Source organism: Mastigoproctus giganteus, chromosome 2, assembly GCF_048544385.1.
Source record: "Mastigoproctus giganteus isolate SK-2022 chromosome 2, ASM4854438v1, whole genome shotgun sequence".
Taxonomy (NCBI): Eukaryota; Metazoa; Arthropoda; class Arachnida; order Uropygi; family Thelyphonidae; genus Mastigoproctus; species Mastigoproctus giganteus.
Window position 1 is genome coordinate 248581600 of NC_143576.1, and position 22520 is coordinate 248604119.

At 36.8% G+C, this 22520-nt stretch overlaps 1 protein-coding gene across 4 annotated transcripts in view; it reads left to right on the forward strand.

Annotated features, from left to right (window-relative positions):
- LOC150090364 (histone deacetylase 4-like) overlaps window positions 1-22520 on the forward strand; it is a 449332-nt gene that overhangs the window by 339251 nt on the left and 87561 nt on the right. For all 4 annotated transcript variants that reach the window (XM_090389832.1, XM_090389833.1, XM_090389834.1 and 1 more), the window contains 5 exons: window positions 1992-2163; window positions 4929-5088; window positions 10878-11148; window positions 17607-17738; window positions 17837-17970. In XM_090389832.1, coding sequence (XP_090245958.1) covers window positions 1992-2163; window positions 4929-5088; window positions 10878-11148; window positions 17607-17738; window positions 17837-17970 — 869 coding nt within the window. The remainder of the gene's footprint in view (window positions 1-1991; window positions 2164-4928; window positions 5089-10877; window positions 11149-17606; window positions 17739-17836; window positions 17971-22520) is intronic.

Sequence of the window (22520 nt, forward strand, 5' to 3'; positions counted from 1 at the left end):
TTTTTTTCGTTTATTTTTGAAATGATTATTGGAAATGGAGGATATGCGGGACCTGTTAATAAAAAATATTCATTGCGTTGCATTGTTCTTCCCAAAATTTCATAACTCCGTTGACTGTATATTTAGATTTAAAAAACTGGGGATGCTGCAATTCCGCAGTGCCTACCAACAAGCTGCCCCTGTTCAGGATGCAAAAACACACAAACAGCCTTTCTTTGGCTTATGAAAAATGCTCACTCTGCTACTTCTTCCTGAAATTGAATAACTTACCTTTAAAATTTCCCTATATTGACTGAATGTGGAAAATAGTAGTTTTATCCTGATGCTTTAACTGTCCTCTGGTTTGTGGCAATTTTTTTAAAATTATTATTAGCATTAGTAGAGTCGTGCGATGCAAGAAATCAAGCGTATACAGATTATACACCAGCCAAAAAAAAAAAAAAAAAAACTTCCCATTTCACCCATCCATTCACTTCAAAAGACTGGGCAGCCTGTCCAGCTCTTCCTTAAATTTATTTAGACTATAAACTTCTAGAGCGACAGTTGGAAGTTTGTTCCAACAATCTACGACCCACTGGCTAAAGGCAAATTTCCACACATCTATTCTACAACTGTCTTTTCTCAATTTGAATTTATGCCCCCTCAGGTGCATAATCTGAGCAAGGGCATTGAGCTTTCTCAGCCCATTCAATGCCTTGTACACCTCAATCAGATCACTTCACAGGTACCTAATCTCCAGACACCGCAATTTGCAGAACTTAAGACTTTCTTGGTAAGAGCAACCATTTGTTTCCTTCACAGTCTCATCCTTCTCTGTACTCATTCCAGCAGCTCTACATCCTTCATAAAATGAGGCATCCACATCTGTATGCAATACTCAAGGTGTGGCCTGACCATTACAAAGGAATAACCCAGGGTCCTGAGCTGGATATCATCATTCTTCTTTTTCTTGGTGATTCCCTTTTGACTCTCTCTCTCTCTCTCTCTCTCTCTCTCTCTCTCTTTTGGGGTAATTCGGTAATTTTTTTTTTTTTTTTTGTTTGGCTGGTGCTGCATAAGCCTCAGGCTTCCTTGCACCATATAGCTAATAATAATAATAATAATCACCTCCTTATCCCTGCTAGCAAAATTCCTGTATAACATTGACAAGACCCCATTAGCTGCTCCGGCAGTCTGTCTGCACTACTCAGAAAACTTCATATCTGACTGCACAATTATCCTCAGGTCTTTTACATTCTACACTACCCTGAGTGTAGTACCACACCGTTGATACATTTCTCTGGTACTACTCATATGCAGTACTTTGCATTTGGCAATATTAAACTTCAGTTGCCATCTCTCAGCTCATCTGCCCAACTTTTCTAGATCCTATTTCAGTAGCATACTGTCATTAACAACCCTGCCAACCTTTGTATCATATGCAAACTTGGACATTGAGCCTGATATACCTTCATCTATATCACTGATAAATATAGAAAACAATGGGCCCCAACAGTGAACCCTGGGGGGACTCCACTAATTACATTAGTCCATGGAAAGCAGTGTCCATTGATTACCACTCTCTGTCTTCTCCTACTCACCATCCCTTTATCCATAGCAGCAACTTGTCCTTATTGCTATACTGCTCCAATGTGTACAGTAGTCTTACATGTGGAATAGTATCAAAAGCTTTCCTGAAATCAAAGTATGTGATGAAGTAGCTTGAACTATTTCTCCTTAGCAGTGCTGAGTAAGTACTTCTAAGTAAAATCAGCCCCAGTCATGAAAATCAGAATTATTAACCATGAATATTTGAAACTATTCACTTGAAAAAAAATTAGAAGATGCTTGTTGATAATAAAACAAATTACCCATTGAACAAATAACAAAAGATTCATTATACTGTATTATTTTTATAATGAATTTAATCATAATCCATTTTAAATATCAGTTGTTTTATTATGTTTTTACTGTGCTATGTGCACAATTGTTTAAAAAATACTTTTTTTCAGTTATTGATGGAGAATTTACCCCACCAACAAGTCCTAGTTACATTCATCATCAGATGAAGATCTTGGAACAAGGACCCAATTCTGCTGCAGGTATATCTGGAATGGTTCCTGCTATGTACCCACCTGGAGGTGTTATTACAGATGCCCAGGTTGCCCAGGCTCGATTACACAGGTGAGTTGTTGCAGCCTCCTTTCTAATTCAACAAGATAATATTGCGTAAGTATTCTGTTTCGTTTCACCTATAAGAATATGAATGTATTTTTTTTATTACATTCATATTCTTTAACGTAGTAAAAACATTTAAGTATTTTTTACATTATATGAAATGCCAGATATTCATTTTATTATGGTTTTGCAATGTTGCAAGTTTGCTTATCTGATAGCAAGCACATTTACAGAAGCTACACACAGGGCCATACAAAGGTACTTGGGGGGCCCAGATGCAAAAGGGATTAACATAAAGGGATCTTGTTTATTTATGTTGAGACTTTGACAGCTCCCTCAATTGGGGCTCCTAGTTGGGGATCCTGGTGTGGTGCATCTAATGCTCCCCATTTGCACAGCCCTGGCTATACACCTGTTGATAGTACCATGGTATTCTAACCATGTATCTTCTAAATAATCTGTTAAATTCAGGAAAGTACTGAGACATAAGCTCTCAGCCAGCATTCCGTTTACATATTAAGTATATTTGTGCACCTGACAAGCATACAGTACAATACATTAAAAAGATAATTTAGGAATTATCTTTTCTTTTTTTTTTTTCTCTTCATTCTGTTAATTTTAAACATGATCTTACCATTACTTTAATCTGCCATTATAAAATGAACACTTGGTGTATGCCAGTTTGTTTTCAATTCAACACACACACACACACACACACACTATATATATATATATATATATATATATATATATATTTTTTTTTTTTTTTTTTTTCATATGAGGGACCAAAGAAGTATGAACATGCATATATGATTTGATGACTTTTAATTCAGTATCAGTAAATTACATCTGTTTATGCATAGTTTCTCTTTAACCTCTACAGCAATGTGCTGTCATATATTAACAGTGTTTACATGTAATAATAGCTATTTTTATATTTACAATAATTTCAAAAATCACTGTAGGGCAGGAACTTTTCTGGAATTTGGAACCAGAAGTTGATGAAACTGAACCAGATAATACATAATGTAAAGGATATTACTGCAAAGAAACAAAATAAATAATGATGGGTTTTTTTTTTTTTTTTTTTTTTTGAATACTTATCTGTTTTATTAAATCAAAATTTTGATTTTATTTTTGACAGTAATTCCACTCTAACATTTGGCTATAAAGTCAAAATTGAGAAAATTTAAAAGGATGTATGTACATAGATTTTATGTACTGTGTACATAGAACGGCCTGCGTTGCCAAGTGGTCAGGAGTGCAGTAGCACACACTGTTTGATTAGACCAATGTTCAAACCCCTGATTGCTAAATACTGTCAATCTTCCAACCTGCACTGGACCAGCGTGACAGATTATGGTCAATTTCCCTCAACATGAATCATTGAGGAAGCTTTCATCCTTTTTTTTTTTTACTTTTTAGATAGATTTTTCAATTCTAAATTCCTTAAAATTTGCTTTGAGTCACATGTATATTTCAGAAACCCACTCATTAATGGATTATATATTTGTTAGAACATGTGTAGTAGTCAAATGCCAACTTTTTGTGATTATACTTGACTCATTATCTTTTTCCTCTCTACATTCCCCCTTCATCCTGCTAATTTTAAACATGGTCTTACCATTACTTTCATCTGCCACTTTCATTTATTTTCTTTAAAACTTGAATTGTTACAAAGTTTATAATTTTTGATCAACTCCTTTATTTCTTATCCAGTTCTCAGCTCAATAAATTCAAATAGAAACTTTATAACATAAAGATATAAATTATAGTTATTTAGTCTACACTAAATTTCCTTTGTCCATATCAGTTTCACAATTTTAGTGTTTTTGTGTAACTAATTTTTTATGCTGTATTGTCAAACAATAAAACCTTTATCTAATTTACTCAAAGATCTTTCAGTCTGCCGTTTAGTAGAGCAGTATCATCAGCATACAGTAATGATCCTCCGACCGGGCTAGTCGAGTGGGTAAAGTACCTACCTGGCAACCTAAAGGTCGCGGGTTCGATTCCCGCCTCGGGCTTGGATCAAAGTACTGCAAAAACCTTGGGAGGTGCAATATGGCCACAGAAGCCGATGCGCCAACAACTACCAAATCAAAAAAAAAAAAAAAAAAGTAATGATCCAATTTGTATATCTCTTATGCTAAACTTTGTTGGTAAATTATATTCTTTTAAATTTTATAAGAAAACTGTAAAAAAAGAAGTGGTGATAAATTGCAGCCCTGCTTCACTCCAACTTTAAACTATTTCTAAATGCTTTATTGAACCATCAAAGCCAGCTTGCTATTTTTATACAAACTCTTGTTCCCTTTAAAAGATTACCTTTGATGTCATATGTTTTTTTTTCTAAAGTTTGGATGAGTGGATTTCTGGGTACTTGGTCTTTTGAAGATCAACAAATCCTAAATTCATGTGTTTATCTTCTCACTACTTTTCTGTAATTTGTGTTAGTGTAAATATTTAATCCTGGGATCTCCTGGTTGGCTTAGAACCTGACTAATGTTATATTAGTCAGGTTCCGAGTAATACACTCTCCAGTATTATATTCAGCAATACTTCCTCCTCTCTAAGATGTAGCTAAGATATACCTCCTCTCATATAGCTTTTATGTAATAACAAAGCGAATTTCTTTGTAATTGCCACATTCAACTTTATAAATTAAACTTTATAAATTACAACTTTATAAATTAAATAATTTCTTATTTGGTATTCTGGGTAAGTTATATTATTTGTCTGTTAATATTAAGACATTTCTTTATATGTAGAACCATACAGCGCCCTCTAGGGAGGACTCAGTCTGCTCCTTTGCCACTTGGCCATCCCATGTTACAACCCCAAGGAATGATTTTACCTTTACAGCAGAATGAACAGTTTTTGAGAGAGAAGCAGTTATTTGAACAACAGCAACATAATTTGTTAAAACAGGTATGCAATATTTTGTTTTTAATTTAATATCATTTTGTCACTTTATTTCAAGCTTTATGTCATTTCATATATTATTAAAAAAGATAGTATAATCTTTATGATATCAAAATATCATTTCTATTTGTGATAATTTCATTTTTGACATGCCAGGACACTTCTTTGTACCACAAATGTGATATGAAAACTATAAAATTAAAATCTGCACAGTGCGTATTGTAATTTACACATTTATTTTCAGTCTTCACACTTCTGATGTCATGTTCAATTAATAAGAAGCAATGATTATATTTTGAAAAAGAGTACTATACACTCAAAAACACTACTAAATACACTACTAAATGTTCTGCTAAGTGTAGAACTTTTGTGCACTTAAAAGATGATATCTGCTCTACGACATCATCAACTTTTACTCCTGGCACACATATCCTGGTCCTATTCCACCTATTTTTTGTGCAATATATTTCCCATATCCTTGACAATACAGTCACCAATAATAACTAGCTCCTGGGGAACAATGCATTCTGCCTTGGGGGGTTGCCACTGTGTTGCCTGATGATCAAGTGCATGCTCGGGCATTGATATGAGCAGGTGAGAGTTTTATGGGCCCCAATTTAATTCCTTTGAGGGCATCCACCCTATTCTTTAAGCTCTCATAAAAGCCCATAACAACATTGAGTTGGTGCCTAATTTTCTTGCACTCTTTACATTGAGCACACACAAAACTATCCCCTTGGCAATATCATGTCCCATTCCTGATAGCTCTGCAGACATCAAACAAGCAGTACATTTCATAAGACTGATTCAGAGGACAACTGCCCCCCCCCCATTTCTCCCCAGAGCCATGGCACTCCCACTAGCTTGAGCCTTTTGCTTTGCTACTCTGCTCTGAGGCATAATTTTTGTTCACATTCAATATAATTAAAAAATACTACACTAAACAAATATAACTAATGTAGTAATAACACTATGCATCAGTTATGCGATGAAGCTTATGTTATGAATTATATACAGGGTGATTTAGGAGGAATAGTAAATATTTTGGGAGGTCATTAGCATTAGTAGAGGCATATGATGCAAGAAAGCAAGCTTATGCAGCATCAGCCAGAAAAAAAAAAAAAACCCCACTTCCAATTCACCCCTCTGTTCTTTCGAAATACCTGTCCAGCTGAGCCTTAAATTTATTTACGCTATCAACTTCCACGACAAGGGATGGAAGTCTCTTCCACCAACCAACTACCCGCTGGCTAAAGACAAATTTCCGCACGTCTGTCCTACATCTGTCTTTCCTCAATTTGAATTTATGCCCTCTCAGGTGATTATTTTGAGCAAGAGGAAGAATCTCATCAGAATTGAGCATGCTCAAACCATTCAAGGCTTTATACACCTCTATCAGATCACCTCGCTGGTGCCTAGTCTCTAGACACTTTTACTTGTTAACAGGAGAGACTGCTTCTACAGGGATGGGATACACTTAAATAGAAAGGGTGCAAGAATGTTTGCTGATGCTATTGAGGCAGTATTAGGTGGGTCGGAAAACTGCTAGATTGGGGGGATACAAGGACTAAAAGACTAACAGTAGCCACTGGCAGAGGTGAAAGTGATTCTTGCACTGCTTCTATTGGAATGAGCAGCAGCTTAGAAAATAATATGCAGGATATTTCAGAGACTGCTGGGAGTCATTGGGGTACAAGTAAACACATGGATTGTGTTAGGGTAGCTAAGAAAAGAACAGGTGCATGTATACTTGCATGTACACCAGTGCTAGGAGTTTGGTAAATAAATTTGAGGTATTGCTCAAAGTATCAAAGGCAGATATTGTTGGGATATCAGAGACGTGGTGTCACACAGATATAAGCAATGCAGAACTGGAATTTGGGGAGTACAACGTCTACAGAAAGGATAGACAGGATAGAAAGGGAGAAGGGGTTATGCTATTAGTTAAGAAACACATAAAATCCAAGGAGGTGAAGCCAGTCGACATTGCTGGATAGTGCAGTATCGCGTCCGTTTGGTGTGACATAAGCATTGGGAGATCAAAATTGAGAGTAGGAGTGTGCTATAGGCCTAATGACTCTGATGAGTATAATAAGAAACTGTACAGGGAAATAGAGTGGGCCAGTAAATCAGAGAGTCTTATAATGGGGGATTTTAATTTCCCAGATATTGACTGGAATTTGTGGGTTGGTCACTCACACACTAGCAAGGATTTTGTGGATTTATTGGATGATTGTTTTCTAAATCAGCATGTTCGGGAGGCAACTAGAGGGAGCAATACTCTTGATTTGATTATCAGTAGTGATTCTTCATGCATTAAGAATCTGCAGATACATGAACTACTAGGTGGCAGTGATCACAGTGTGCTGAAGTGGGATTTACTCAAGGAGGTAACTAGCATCAGGGGTAAAGGGAAGGGTTATTGCTTTCATAAAGGCAACTACAATGGTCTGAGACAGTATTTAAATTCTATACAGTGAGACCAACTGATGATGTTACCAACAGCAAACTCAAAATGGGAAGCATTCAAAGAACTTATCTTGGAAGCTACTAGGCTTTACATACCAACTAAGAAATATTGTTCAAGGTTCAGGCCTAAATGGATGTCAGATGAACTAATGAGACATATGGCAGAGAAGAAAAATGCATGGGATACATATAAATTAACATGTGACACAGAAGCCTATGATAGATACAACTTGATCTGTAACCAAGTTACAAAGTAGGTTAGGCAGGCGAAGGCAGATTACGAGAAATCTTTGGCAAGGGATGCAAAGAAAAACAGCAAGGAGTTCTTTACTTATGTAAACTCTAGAAGGAAGGGAATGAATCAGATTGGTCCACTTGATATCGATGGTTCAACTGTTCATGATCCTGCTCATGTAGCTAACAAACTAAATCAATATTTTGCATCTACATTCACACATGAGGAGTTGCTATGGATAAAGGGGTGGTTGAGGGGGAGAAGACAGAGTGGTAATCAATGGACCCTGCTCATCGTGGACTAATGTTATTAGTGGAGTCCCTCAGGGTTCAGTGTTGGGTCCATTATTGTTTTCTGTATTTATAAATGATATTGATGATGGTATATCAAGCTTAATGTCCAAGTTTGCAGACGATACAAAGGTTGGCAGGGTTGTCAAGGACACTACTGACACTATGCTGCTGCAACAGGATCTGGAAAGATTGAGCAGATGGGCTGAGAGGTGGCAATCTGCCTTTGCCTGCCTAACCTCCTTTGTAACTTGGTTACAGATCAACTTGTATCTATCATAGGCTTCTGTGTCATGTGTTAATTTATATGTATCCAATGCATTTTTCTTCTCTATCATATGTCTCATTAGTTCATCTGACATCCATTTAGGCCTAAACCTTGAACAATATTTCTTAGTTGGTATGTAAAGCCTAGTAGCTTCCAAGATAAGTTCTTTGAATGCTTTCCATTTTGAATTTGCTGTTGGTAACATCTTCAGTTGGTCCCACTGTATAGAATTTAAATACTGTCTCAGACCATCATAGTCACTTTTACGAAAGCAATAACCCTTCCCTTTACCCCTGATGGTAGTTACCTCTTTGAGTAAATCCCACTTCAGCACACTGTGATCACTGCCACCTAGTGTTTCCTTTTGTGTAGATTCTTAATGCATGAAGAATCACTACTGATAATCAAATCAAGAGTATTACTCCCTCTAGTTGCCTCCCGAACATGCTGACGTAGAAAACAATCATCAAATAAATCCACAAAAGCCTTGCTAGTGTGTGAGTGACCAACTCACAAATTCCAGTCAATATCTGGGAAATCCCCTATTATAAGACTCTCTGATGTACTGGCCCACTCTATTTCCCTGTACAGTTTCTTATTATACTCATCAGCGTCATTAGGCCTTAGCACACTCCTACTCTCAATTTTGATCTCCCAATGCTTATGTCACACCAAACTGACATGACACTGCACTGTCCAGCGATGTCAACTGGCTTCACTTCCTTGGATTTTATGTGTATCTTAACTAATAGCATAATCGCTCCTCTGTTTCCCCTTCACTGATATAAAAAACAAATACATTTTCAGAATCTTCTCTTCATTCCTATCGTGTTGCGTTTGGTTGGGGTGATTCTGCGTTCGACTGCCATTTCTTGTAAACACAAAGGTGAATCATGCATAAGCGAATTCGGTTTGTGTTATATAAGATATCATTCCCCATAAATAGGGGAACGATATCATCATAATAACGTAAAAATCAACACAATTCCAGCTATCAGTATAATCGCAAATGCAATTAGATTGAGTTTACTACCAGTTTATAACAGATTCCACTAGCAGAAACGCAACTGGAAATTGTTTTTATTGTTTTATGGTAGTAGCCCCCCTAGAAATGTGCTTTAGTAAAATGTGAGGTGTTAATAGTCTCTGCCTTTACGGTGTTGTTTATTCAGTTTCTATACGCACGCAGCTTTGTTTATGTGTATCAAGCGTGCCTCCTCGTTTTGTAATTGTGCTTTATTCCCTAAAAATGAGTAAAATATTAAAAGGTGTGAAAAGGAAGCGTCCTGGTGAAGACACTGCAGATTCAGAGAGAAAAAGAAAAGCAATATCGATAAACGGAGGCAGACTGGGTCAAAAATTCTTACCCAGGAAAATTTATAATGACCTCATACTATGGTTTATGGCCAAAATCACACCTGCCTCCAGCCCACTGGGGTTTCCCCAGTAAGGCTTAATGGCCAGTCCGCCTCTATCGATAGAGAAAAAATATGAAATTGTGAAACGCTTTGAGCGAAATGAAAGACCATGTGATATTGCACGTGCTACAGGCCTAAATGAGGCAATGCCGAGAATTAGAAAGAATGCAGAGAAAATAAAAACAACTTTCATAGCAGGAACAACTCAAAAGTGTAATTAAAATCCATTAGATTAAGACACAAAGAATTGGAAGAGATGGAACGGCTGTCATCTGTTTGGATAGAAAATCAAACAAAAAACTAGTTTGCTTACGATAGAAGCAAAAGCATTAGCAATATTTTATTACGTAATAGTCATAATAAAATACGTAAGTATTTTATTACGATTATTTATTATACTTGGTAATGTTTTGGTTACAAATGTGTTTTCAATCTTGGGTGGTCGGCACCTAACCCTATTTTTCCCATAGGGCTTGTTGTTTATATTGCATGATTTTACATTGCACGAGGGTTTCTAGGAACACAACTATCGTGCTATATGAGGACTGACTGTACTTATATATGACCTTGCAAAATCTGATCACAAACAGATCACTGTTTTCTGTGGCACAATCATAGGTCATCCAGACCTGTGTTATTCTTTGGTGACTCTATGACCCCTTTTGAACTAACTCAATTCTTGTATGTCAAAAAATCATTGTGTAATGTCTTCATCATATCCTCATACCTTTGTTTCTTAGACAGACCTTTCAAAAAAAAATTATCTGATAATATGACACAGCTCTCTTCTTTTGTGAAATTATTTGTTTTGATGGACATGACTTTTCTAAACCCTCTTTCCCAAAAATAAAATTCAAAAAATTGGGTTACACATATATTTTCAATTTAATATTATCATGTTTATTTTATTTTTCAATAATTAAATATATGATAGGCCAGAAACCGTTCAAATGCCTTTCATATATTGTAAATATATATGCCTTTCATATATTGTAAATATATATGCCTTTCATATATTGTAAATATATATGCCTTTCATATATTGTAAATATATATAATTTTTCTTTTTACAATGCAGCACTATTTGGTTTTGTATCATTTACTTTCCTTTTTAGCATATACGGCAGACAGTCTTAACACGAGCAAATAGCAAGAATCAAGTAGAGAATTTAGAGGAAGAGACTGAAGCGGCTGTTGCTCAAGAAATGAAAGACATAATCCCACCTGTATATTCTAACCCTCACCCTGAAGTTATTGATCTGACAGAAGGACGGGGGAAAGATGGACAGCCACTCTCTGAACTTGCAAAGCAGCAGAAAGAGCGTGAAGCATTCCTTCAGCAGCAACGTGATCTGATGGCTCGTCATGTTCTACAAATTAGTGAAGGTATTAATATAGTTTCTGAATGACATAATATAGATGCAATTTTATTGTTAAATGGAAGGCACTATGTTAACCACAGCACTTTTGTTAAACGCATTGGTTCAGAAGCATAAAATATTTTCTAAACCATATCGTCTAATGTAGTGAGAGTATTTTGTTAATATTCTTGCCTTGCCTAGCACTACATATATCAGTATTTCTTAACCTTCCTTCTCATAGCCCAGGTTAGTAATGGGCAATCTTTTATGTTGAAAGGCCAGAAATTGGGAATTTACTGAGACTTTTTGGGGTGGGTAAAGAAAAGTTTAGTTAAATATCACTGTTTTTTCTTGATAAGAGCTAATAAAGCCACATGGCTGTTTTTCTCAGAAATCACATAACTAATCTGAAGAATTTAACAAGATTAGTGAATGGAACAAAGGGGTGCTCTTACGAAGAAAGGCTTAAGTTTTGCAAATTACAGTGTCTGGAGACTAGGCACCAGCGAGGTGATCTGATAGAGGTGTATAAAGCCTTGAATGGTTTGAGCATGCTCAATGCTGATGGGATTCTTCCTCTTGCTCAGAATAGTCACTGGAGAGGGCATAAATTCAGATTGAGGAAAGACAGATGTAGGATAGACGTGCGGAAATTTGCCTTTAGCCAGCGGGTGGTTGGTTGGTGGAACAGACTTCCATCCCTTCTCGTGGAAGTTGATAGCCTAAATAAGTTTAAGGCTCAGCTGGACAGGTATTTCGAACGAACAGAGGGGTGAAGTGGAAGTGGTTATTTTTTATTTATTTATTTTTTTTTTATTTTTTGGCTGATGCTGCATAAGCTTGCTTTCTTTCATCAAAATGCCTCTACTAATGCTAATTTAATTTAACCTTAAAAATAAAATGTTTTGTTAAATTTATATTTAATTATGAATATCAATTAAAGCAAAAACAGTTTTGCTTTTTAAACTTCTAGAAATGTTCTTGCAGTATTTGCATCTCTGTCGTATGTGTATACCACATTGTTTGCATGTTTGAATCTGAACATCCTTGAAGCAGATTGATGTTGTGCAAAACTATAGTTCCACATTTTCCCCTCTAGGATGTCTAATTCGAATGGCAGTAATTTTAAAAATTCTTTCACAGGCCAGGTAAAACCTCATTTTGAGGGTCAGACACAGCTTGTGGGTACTTTGAGCAGCTCAGCTCCAACGGGGTGTATGCATACTACTAATATAGATTATACAAATAGCATAAATATAAAAGTTTTTATATGTGGAGAGGTTGAAATGTCTCTTGCCTCTTATAGAAGGAACTTAGAAAAGTTGTGAAAACCCATTTATTTTTCAACATAAATGAGTCATGCCTTAAGTCAACATACTTTCTGACATGAACTACAAGCTTTCGTAACTCAGTCAAATAAGATTTTGAAAAGGCAATGAGTAGAAAACTTGCTTCTTGCCCTAATGGTAGCCGAGCATTCTGGTCTCTTGCCAAAGCTATTGGCCACAACTTTTGCCCATCTCTGCTCCCACCTCTGTCGAAACCAGATGGTTCTGCTGTCACTTCAGCCAAGGATAAAGCTGACCTGCTAGCATCCCATTTTTCTTCCAACTCATATATTAATGACCTTGGTAAAACATCTCCCACAATTCCCAACACGCTCCATTCAATGCCTCCTGTGGTCTTCCGTCAAAAGAATGTCAGAAGAATTTTGACAAATCTTGATGCTAAGAAAGCTCCAGGTCCTGATGGTATTTCTCCACTTGTTCTCAAAACCTGTGCTTCTGAACTTACTCCTGTTCTTTGCCGCCTTTTTTCACTTTCCAAAGGTGTTTTTCCTTCTGCTTGGAAATTTGCTCATATCCAGCCAGTTCCAAAAAAGGATGACAAATCCCTCCCATCCAATTATCGTCCCATTGCAATTACTTCTGCTCTTTCTAAAGTAATGGAGAAATCAATTAACCACCAACTCTTAAACTACCTAGAAACCTTCCGTCTGATCAACGATTGCCAGTATGGATTCCGTCAGTGTCGATCCACTGGTGATATTCTGATTATGTTACCCATTTATGGACAAATTCAATGGAAAAGTTTGGGGAAACACAAGCTGTTGCTCTTGACATCTCAAAGGCTTTCAATCGTGTTTGCATAAAGGTATTCTAAACTTCCACCTTATGGTTTGCCAACTGTTTTTTGTAATTGGTTATCCAGTTTTCTCTCTGATCGCTCACTGAGGGTGATGGTAGATGGCTCTCTGTCTTCTAACTTCTCCACTAATGCTGGTGTCCCCCAAGGTTCAGTTCTTTCCTCCACTCTTTTCCTCTTGTATATTAATGACCTTCTTCCATTGACTGGAAATCCTATCCATAGTTTTGCCGATGATAGCACATTGCATTCCACTTTCCATTCTGAGAAACCTTGTTCTGCTCAATCAGCTCCAACTTCTCGAAAATCTGCTAGCAATTCCTTAAATGCCGATCTCCAGATAATTCTCCAGTGGGCAAAGACAACTTAGTTGATTTCAATCCTTCTAAAACTGTCTTGTCTTATATCTCGCAAAAAGGATTCTTCTGTTCCTGTGCTTATCTTTGGTGACACTCTGATTTCTAGGCAAAATGATATCTCTTTTGGGGGTTGTTTGTTATTTGGTTTTTAGGAGCATTAGCAACTAAGGCCATATTGCTCCAGGGATATGCGGTGATCACTCCCTGACCTTACCGCATCCTCCGTATTTGGTGGTCACGGGCTCGAAGCCTGGTCTAATCAAGAATGACCTAGAAGTACTTCTACTACAGATCCCTCCTCCATTTTGTTTATTTGGAGATTTTAATGTACACCACCCGATCTGGGGCTCCCCACATTCAGACAGACGAGGTAAAGTTCTGGAGTCGCTGCTTGACAAACACAATATAACACTGTTGAATACTGGTGCTGATACTTACATCCATTTCTCTACTAGAACAACTACAGCTATAGACTTGACAATCAGCTCTCCAACATTGTATCCACTCATCCACTGGACAATTCTGGACAATCCGCTAAACAGTGACCATTTTCCAATAATTTGCGAATTCCAAATAACTAGAATCCCTCAGGTAAATAATTCCCGCTTAAAATGGAAATTTTCCAAGGCCGATTGGAAGTTATTTGCTCTCAGTATCTCATTCAATGATGAAATTATCAATTTCCAATCCATTGATGATGCCACACAGCACATCACATCTCAGATTCTGAATGCCGCGACCAAGGCCATACCAAAAATGTGTACTGGTTCGTTTAAACATGCCAGTATTTGGTGGAGTGAAGCATGGCAACTTGCAAAAAAAGAGAAAAACAGGGCATGGAACCTGTTTCATAAACACCCAACTACCGAGAACCTTATAAATTTCAAAAAACTGAAAGCAAAAGCGTGATTCGTAAGGAAAAAGGCAAAAAAAGATTCTTGGATCCAGTTTGCCTCTACTATAATGAAGAACACAAACAGCAGAATAATCTGGAATAAAATAAAAAAACTAAATGGTAGATTTCTCCCAGCATCCTCTCCAATACTGAGATGGAATAGACAAGATTTATCATCTCCAGTTGAAATAGCTAATGCTCTAGCAGAAAACTTTGCCAATATCTCGGATACAGCTGCATATGAACCATCTTTTCAGCAACTTAAAAGAAGGACTGAGCAAAGCAAATTAAATTTCAGTACAAGAATAGCGCTCCCATATAATCAACCCTTTACAATGTTGGAGCTGCAGGTTGCTCTAAACAAATCAAGAAATGGGGCATCAGGACCTGATGGTCTTTATTACGTCATGTTACAACACCTAGACAAAAAGGCTCTAAATTCCCTATTGCTTTTTCTGAATCGGGTCTTCTCCGAAAGCTATTATCCTCGCTCATGGTGTCATTCAACAGTGCTAGCTTTTCCCAAACCTGGGAAAGATCAGACGAATCCCTGCAACTATAGACCGATATCCCTTACCAGCTGCTTGGGCAAGACATTGGAAAAGATGGTACACGATAGACTTGTATGGTACATAGAATCCCACTCAGTCATCAGTAGTAATCAATACGGCTTTCGCAAAAACCGATCCACATTAGACCTTATGGTGAAAGCTGAGTGTAACATACTGAACGCCTTTATTCGGAAAGAACATCTTGTCATGGTGTGCCTGGATATTGAAAAAGCCTTTGACACCACCTGGCGCTATGGTATTCTGCAAGACCTATATGCTATAGGACTCAGAGGTCGACTCTCAATGATCATAGAGAGTTACCTTAAAAATAGAACTTTTCAAGTGAGTTATAGTAATGCTGTTTCGCAAGCTCTTATCCAAAGAGAAGGTGTACCACAGGGATCGGTACTCAGTGCTACCCTCTTTGCTCTTAGGATAAACAATTTAGCGCAGAACATCTTGAGTAACGTAGAAATCTATCTTTATGCTGATGATCTTGCCATTCACAGAATATGCGTTCCATTGAACGAAATTTGCAGCTTGCAATGAACAAAATAGTGTCATGGACTTCATGTAATGGTTACCGTCTATCAGCAACCAAAACTGCAGCCATTCACTTTTGTAAAAAACGCCAACTACATCCAGAACCTGAATTATCACTGGAAAGACAACCGATACCAATTACCAGCAATATCCGATTCTTGGGCATAACTCTTGACACTAAACTGACATTCCAGAAACACATACTACAAACGCGAACTGTCTGTATGAAAAAGCTGAATATACTTAAAGTCATCTCATCTATGACATGGGGAGCTGATCGCTATACTCTACTCCACCTATACCGGGCCTTAATCAGATCTCGATTAGATTATGGTGCTCCTGTTTATGACTCTGCCCGAAAGACTCTGTTAGCCTGTCTCAACACAACACAACATAGTGCGCTCAGGATTGCTCTTGGGGTGTTCAGGACTTCGCCGGTGCAAAGCTTATATATAGAGGCCAATGAACCTCCACTCCACCTTCGGAGAAAGATGCTGCGCCTCAATTATCAGTTAAAATATATAGCCTTCCATCTCATCCTATCTGGTCATACCTCTATGATCCACAATGGGTAAACCTTTTCAGAAATAAGCCTCTTGAAAACAAACCTACAGGAATCAGTCTACGAGAACTGATTCAGCAGTGGAATATGCAGTTGACCAATTTACATCAAGACAGAGAAATTGTAGTCTCCATGGAAAGTGTGTATACCTTCATGTGATGACTATTTCCGACGTTGGGGAAAACACTCCCTGAACAATCCAACCATTCAGAAACTACATGCAGCTCACTCTTTGGCAAATGCAGACACTTTGCAAATTTATACTGATGGCTCTAAAAATGACACAGCTGTGGGAGCTGCTGTGGTGCTACCAACATCAACAGTGTCTGTTTCATTACCACAAGAATGCAGCATTTTCACTGCAGAACTCTATGCCATTAAGATGGGTTTGACCTTACTTGCTCATGTTTTCACTCCGAAGACTATTATCTATACAGACTCCTTGAGTGCAGTGACAGCCCTCCAAGGCAATTCTCGCTCTCCACATCCACTAATAAATCAAATAAGAACTCAAATATCTGAATTTCATAACAATAGGCAGACTGTCACATTCTGTTGGATTCCAGGGCACACTGGAATACCAGTAAATGAGAGTGCAGATAAAGCAGCAAGAAACCCCACCGATAATAATCACATCCGGATTCCTTACACAGACTACAAATCAATCATACACCGAATTTGCAATGAAAAATGGTGAGAAATTTGGCATAATCAGGTAAATAACAAGTTACGAAATATAAAACAGAATCCACAGCTATGGAAATCTAGTTTCCGTTCAAACAGACATGAAGAGGTTGTGCTTGCCAGAGCACGTATAGGTCATACCCATCTTACACATCACTATTTATTGCGAGGAAATAATCCACCACTGTGCTTCCACTGTAATTCAACGCTAACCGTAAAACATATTCTTATAGAGTGCACTCACTATCAGTATGCCAGAAACACATCATTCCGATCCCTATCAAATTTAAATGAACCTCTTCAAATTAGACATATGATTGTAGACAACTCCAATTTACCTGAGTTTTTCCACTATCTAAAACAGATTAATATATTTATGCTCCTATAAACCTTTTTATTAATCCTTACTGTGTCTCTCGACAAGAACAGGCGCAATATGGCCAAAGTAGCTCTTGCGCCAAAAAAACCCAACAACAACAACAAAAAATATGTAAATTAGCTATAAAAGAATTTTTATTAAATTGTTAGAGGTAATTTATTTATTTTTAAATTCATTTATTAATCCATTTATTAAAAATACAAGGGAACCTTTTATTTTTAATAAATGCAATGCATAATTTACAGTGTGCATCTCAGTAAAATGCAGATATAATTATATTATTTAAAAATATATATTTATTCATCTAAAAGGTTTTAGTATTAGCACTTTAATTTTCAGACAAAGGATTTATATTTTTTGTATAGGTTCAGCGTTTACTCCTCGACACCATATGATCCGACCATTATCACGAACTTTGTCTAGCCCCCTTGTAGCATTAAGTCCTGTAGGAAGTCCACAAGAAAGTCCTGTGACATCACACCATACATTTACTACAGGTATGCATTCGCGTGCGCGCATGTGTGCATGCTATATATATATATATTTAATTTTTAAATACTGTAGTACAATTGACTAAAGCTTATTTTCTTCTTAGGTATTGTATATGACAGTCTGATGTTAAAGCACCAGTGCATTTGTGGGGATAATTCTTATCATCCTGAGCATGGAGGTCGGCTTCAAAGTATTTGGGCACGACTTCAAGAAACTGGATTAGTAGCCCGATGTGAGGTGGGTTTCTGTGTTAAAAAGATGTAATGGATCTGTATAATATTATCTTTCTACGGGATCCAAATTTTTTATTTCATTTTTTTAAAATTAATGAATGGGAATTGCTTTGTTGCTTTTCAAGTTTCCTTAAAAGTGTCTTTGTCCACTTTGAAAGTTGATGTTGTATAGAAGCTTGAGATCCAGTTTCACATAATATATCTGATGTTGTATGGCTACTCTCTGCAAACCATTTGGAGTGAGCCAGCAGTAGGATAGAACTTTGGATGTAACAATTGCTCTCATAGTCCTATAGAGGGTTTGTTTATAGTGATGGGGAAAGAACAGAATGATGCGGGTTCTTTTTTTTTTTCCCACTATGTAGAATTTAAAAACTCTGTAAGATCACTGTAGTCACTATTATGAAAGCAAAAGCTCTTCCCTTTACCCTTGATAGTAGTTACATGTTTAAGTAAATCCTACATCAATATACTGTGATCACAGTGTATACTGATGTGCTCTTTTGTACTCTTCAACACATTCTTCCACACTTAAGTAGAAGAATGTGCTGAAGAGCACAGAAAATATAGTTATGGAAGGACGTTACATGGTTGTTTTCTTAAGATTATTTCTATATATTTAATATAACTCCTATACCACGTGAAATTAATAATAAAGTTTATTAATCCATGCGCCTAAACTACTATACATGAAGGTGACGTTTCAGGTATCTTACCAATACCCATCATCAGACCATGCTGCTGACAGGCTCCTCTTGTTGATGCTCCCAGAAACCTGACTTGCATACTGTCTGTCAGCAACATGGTCTGATGATTGTTATTGGTAAGATACCTGAAACATCACCTTAATGTGTAGTAGTTTAGGCAATTGACTTAATAAACTATATTATTAATTTCATGTGGTATAAGAGTGGTATTAAATATATAGTAATAATCTTAACACAAAAAAGCTTTGTCATTGCTGTGACTCCTTTCTTCTGGATTATTTATTGTCATTTACTGCACCATATATTTAGTGTTATTAGAAGAAATTTGCATTAAATTATAATTCATGGTCCAAAATAAATTTTTATATTAAACGATATTTTTAAATTTCCAGTTTCGCATTAAATAAATAATTATACACTTAAAACTACAAGTACTGGAGTAAACCTGATATACATTTCATGTTAACCAATATTTTGGTTAACATGAACAATGGATATAGTTATTGCCATTGTAAATATAATATTTTATTTGATAATATAATGGATGAGAAATGCTCTGTCCATAAATGGCTGTGCAATGAATATGAACTTCTTTTAATTGTGGCAAAAAAAGCTGATTTTGGTCATCTATGCAACCTCTCTCCAGCCTGCTAACCATCCCATCACACAATTACTAAAGTAACTTTGTACACTAAATTATTTATGAATTGCATATAGTTAAATCTTCTTTTTCATTGATCATAGTGCAAATTTTATATATATATATATAGTTATTATAGTAAAAGTATAATATGTACTATTATAGATACTGAATATGTGTATAAACATAATGGTATACTGCGGACCATTAGGCCAAAATAACTTATAAAGGCTATGATAGCCTGTGTAGGTCTACAATGCCATACCCTGAAAATAAACATATAATTAGTAATAATAATAAATATATAATACATTAATGATTATGTAGCTAATTATTGATAAACAGATACATTGAAAGGGACTTTTTCAAGGGCTAACCCTTTCAATATATCCCACCAATAATTAACACAGCTATCTGTTTCTAATTGCTATCTGCCTGTTTAACTAAGTCCAATTCTTAAACTTAAAACATAAGACTAAAAAAGTCCCTTTCAATGTATCTGTTTATCAATAATTAGCTGCATAATCATTATTGTATTATATATTTGTATATTATTACTAATTATATGTTTATTTTCAGGGTATGGCATTGTAGACCTACACAGGCTATCATAGCCTTTATAAGTTATTTTGGCCTAATGGCCTGCAGTATACCACTATGTTTATACACATTCAGTATCTATAATAGTACATATTATACTTTTACTATAATAACTAGATTACAAACTGATGTAATGTTCAATCCACTATTGATGGCATTAATCTGATCTGGAAGAAAACTTTTATATTTATCCCTACTTTTATATATATATATATATATATATATATATATATATATACTCTAAACATCTAAAACTTTTTTTTAGTGATACATGAGCAATTTAAGATATAAAAATTAATTTCAGTATCCATTCTTTAGTATAAAATCTTTAAATTAACTCTGCATTTCATGCTAACTAATTTTTTTCCCTTATTAAACAGAAAAATTAAGTCCATTACTACTCTCACTAATGGGTCATATGATCCATTATTACATACATTATATGAATCTATCCTTCACCCAACATATTACAGATCCAGGATAAATCCATATTACAGATCCAGGATAGATCCACTCTGACAGTGGTAGAGAATGAAAAGGACTTGGGGGTAATTGTGCAGGCAGATATGAAGTTTTCTGAACAGTGCAGACAGTCTGTAAGAGTAGCTCATGTTGTCTTGTCAATGATATACAGGAATTTTTCTAGCAGGGATAAGGAGGTGATTATCCCCTTGTATAAGGCAATGATCAGGCCACACCTTGAGTACTGTATACAGGCCTGGAGGCCTCATTTTAAGAAGGATGTAGAGCTGTTGGGACAAGTACAGAAAAGGGTAACAAGATTAGTGAACAGAACAAAGGTTTGCTCTTACGAAGAAAGTCTTAAGTTTTGCAAATTACAGTGTCTGGAGACTACGCACCTGCAAGGTGATCTGATTGAGGTGTATAAAGCCTTGAATAGTTTGAGCATGCTCAATGCTGATGGGATTCTTCCTCTTGCTCAGAATAATCACTTGAGAAGGCATAAATTCAAATTGAGGAAAGATGGTTGTAGGATAGATGTGCGGAAGTATACCTTTAGCCAGCGGGTGGTTGATTGCTGGAACAAACTTCCATCTGTAGTTGTAAAAGTTGATAGTTTAAATAGATTCAAGGCAGAACTTGACAAACATTTGGAGCGAGTGGATGGGTGAAATAAGGTTTTTTTTTTTTTTTTTTGGTTGATGCTATATAAGCTTGCTTTCTTGCATCATGTGCCCTTGCTAATGCTAAAAAATCTGTTTCAGATGAAGACAAGGGCTGAATCTTGATCATTTGTGATAATGCACTTAAAGTTGTAGTAGTAGTAGTGGCATGTGATGAGGTGCCTCCATAGCCAGGTGGGCAGAAGCAGCAGTGCTGTAACGCACGCTTCTTGATTAAACCAGGGTTCGAGCCCGTGCCCATCAAATATGGAGGATGTGGAAAGGTTAGGGAATGACCACTGCATATCCCCAGAGCAATATGGCCTTAGTTGCTAATGCTCCTAAAAACCAAATAACAAGCACAAGCACAACAAGGCATGTGATGCAAGAAAGCAAGTGTATGAGCTTATGCAGCATCAGCCAAAAAAAAAAGAAAATCACACCATTCCCTCCAAATGCCTGTCCAGTTCCTCCTTAAATTTATTCAACCTATCAATTCTACAACGACAGATGGAAGTTTGTTCCAGTAATTAACCACCCGCTGGCTAAAGGCAAATTTCCGCACATCTATTGTACAGCTGTCTTTTCTTAATTTGAATTTATGCCCCCTTAGGTTCGTAATCTGAACAAGTGGAAGGATCCCATCAGAATTCAACATGCTCAACTCATTCAAGGCCATATACACCTCAATCAGATCACCGCGCAGGTGCCTAGTCTCCAGCCACTGCAATTTGCAGAACTTAAGCCTCTCTTGGTAAGAGCATCCCTTCATTCCCATTACCAATCTCGTTGCCCTTCTCTGTACATGCATGCCTCCGTAGCCAGGTGGGAAGGAGCAGCAGTGCATAGCACACGCTTCTTGATTAGACCGGGGTTCGAGCCCATCACCACCAAATACGAAGGATGCGGAAAGGTCAAGGAATGACCACCACATATTCCCGGAGCAATATGGCCTTAGTTGCCAATGCTCCTTAAAACCAAATAACAACAACAACAATCTGTACATGCTCAAGCAAATCGATATCCTTCCTAAAATGAGGCCTCCAGACCTGTACGCAGCACTCAAGGCGTGGCCTGACCATTACCTTATACAGAGGGACAATCACCTCCCTTTCCCTGCTACCAAAATTCCTATATATTATTGACAAAACCCCATGACCTGCCCTGGCAGCCTGTCTGCATTGCTCAGGAAACTTCATATCTGACTGCACAATTACTCCCAGGTCTTTTTCATTTTCTACCTACCACCTTAAGTGTAGTACCACACAATTGGTACTTTTCTCTCGGGTTACTTCTACCCATATGCAGTACTTTGCATTTGTCAAGGTTAAAGTTCAGTTGCCACTTCTTAGCCCATCTGCCCAAATTATCTAGATCCTGTTGCAGTAGCACACTGCCGTTACTGTCATTAACAACCCTGCCAATCTTTGTATCATCTGCAAACTTCGACACTAAGCCTGATATACCTTCATCAATATCATTG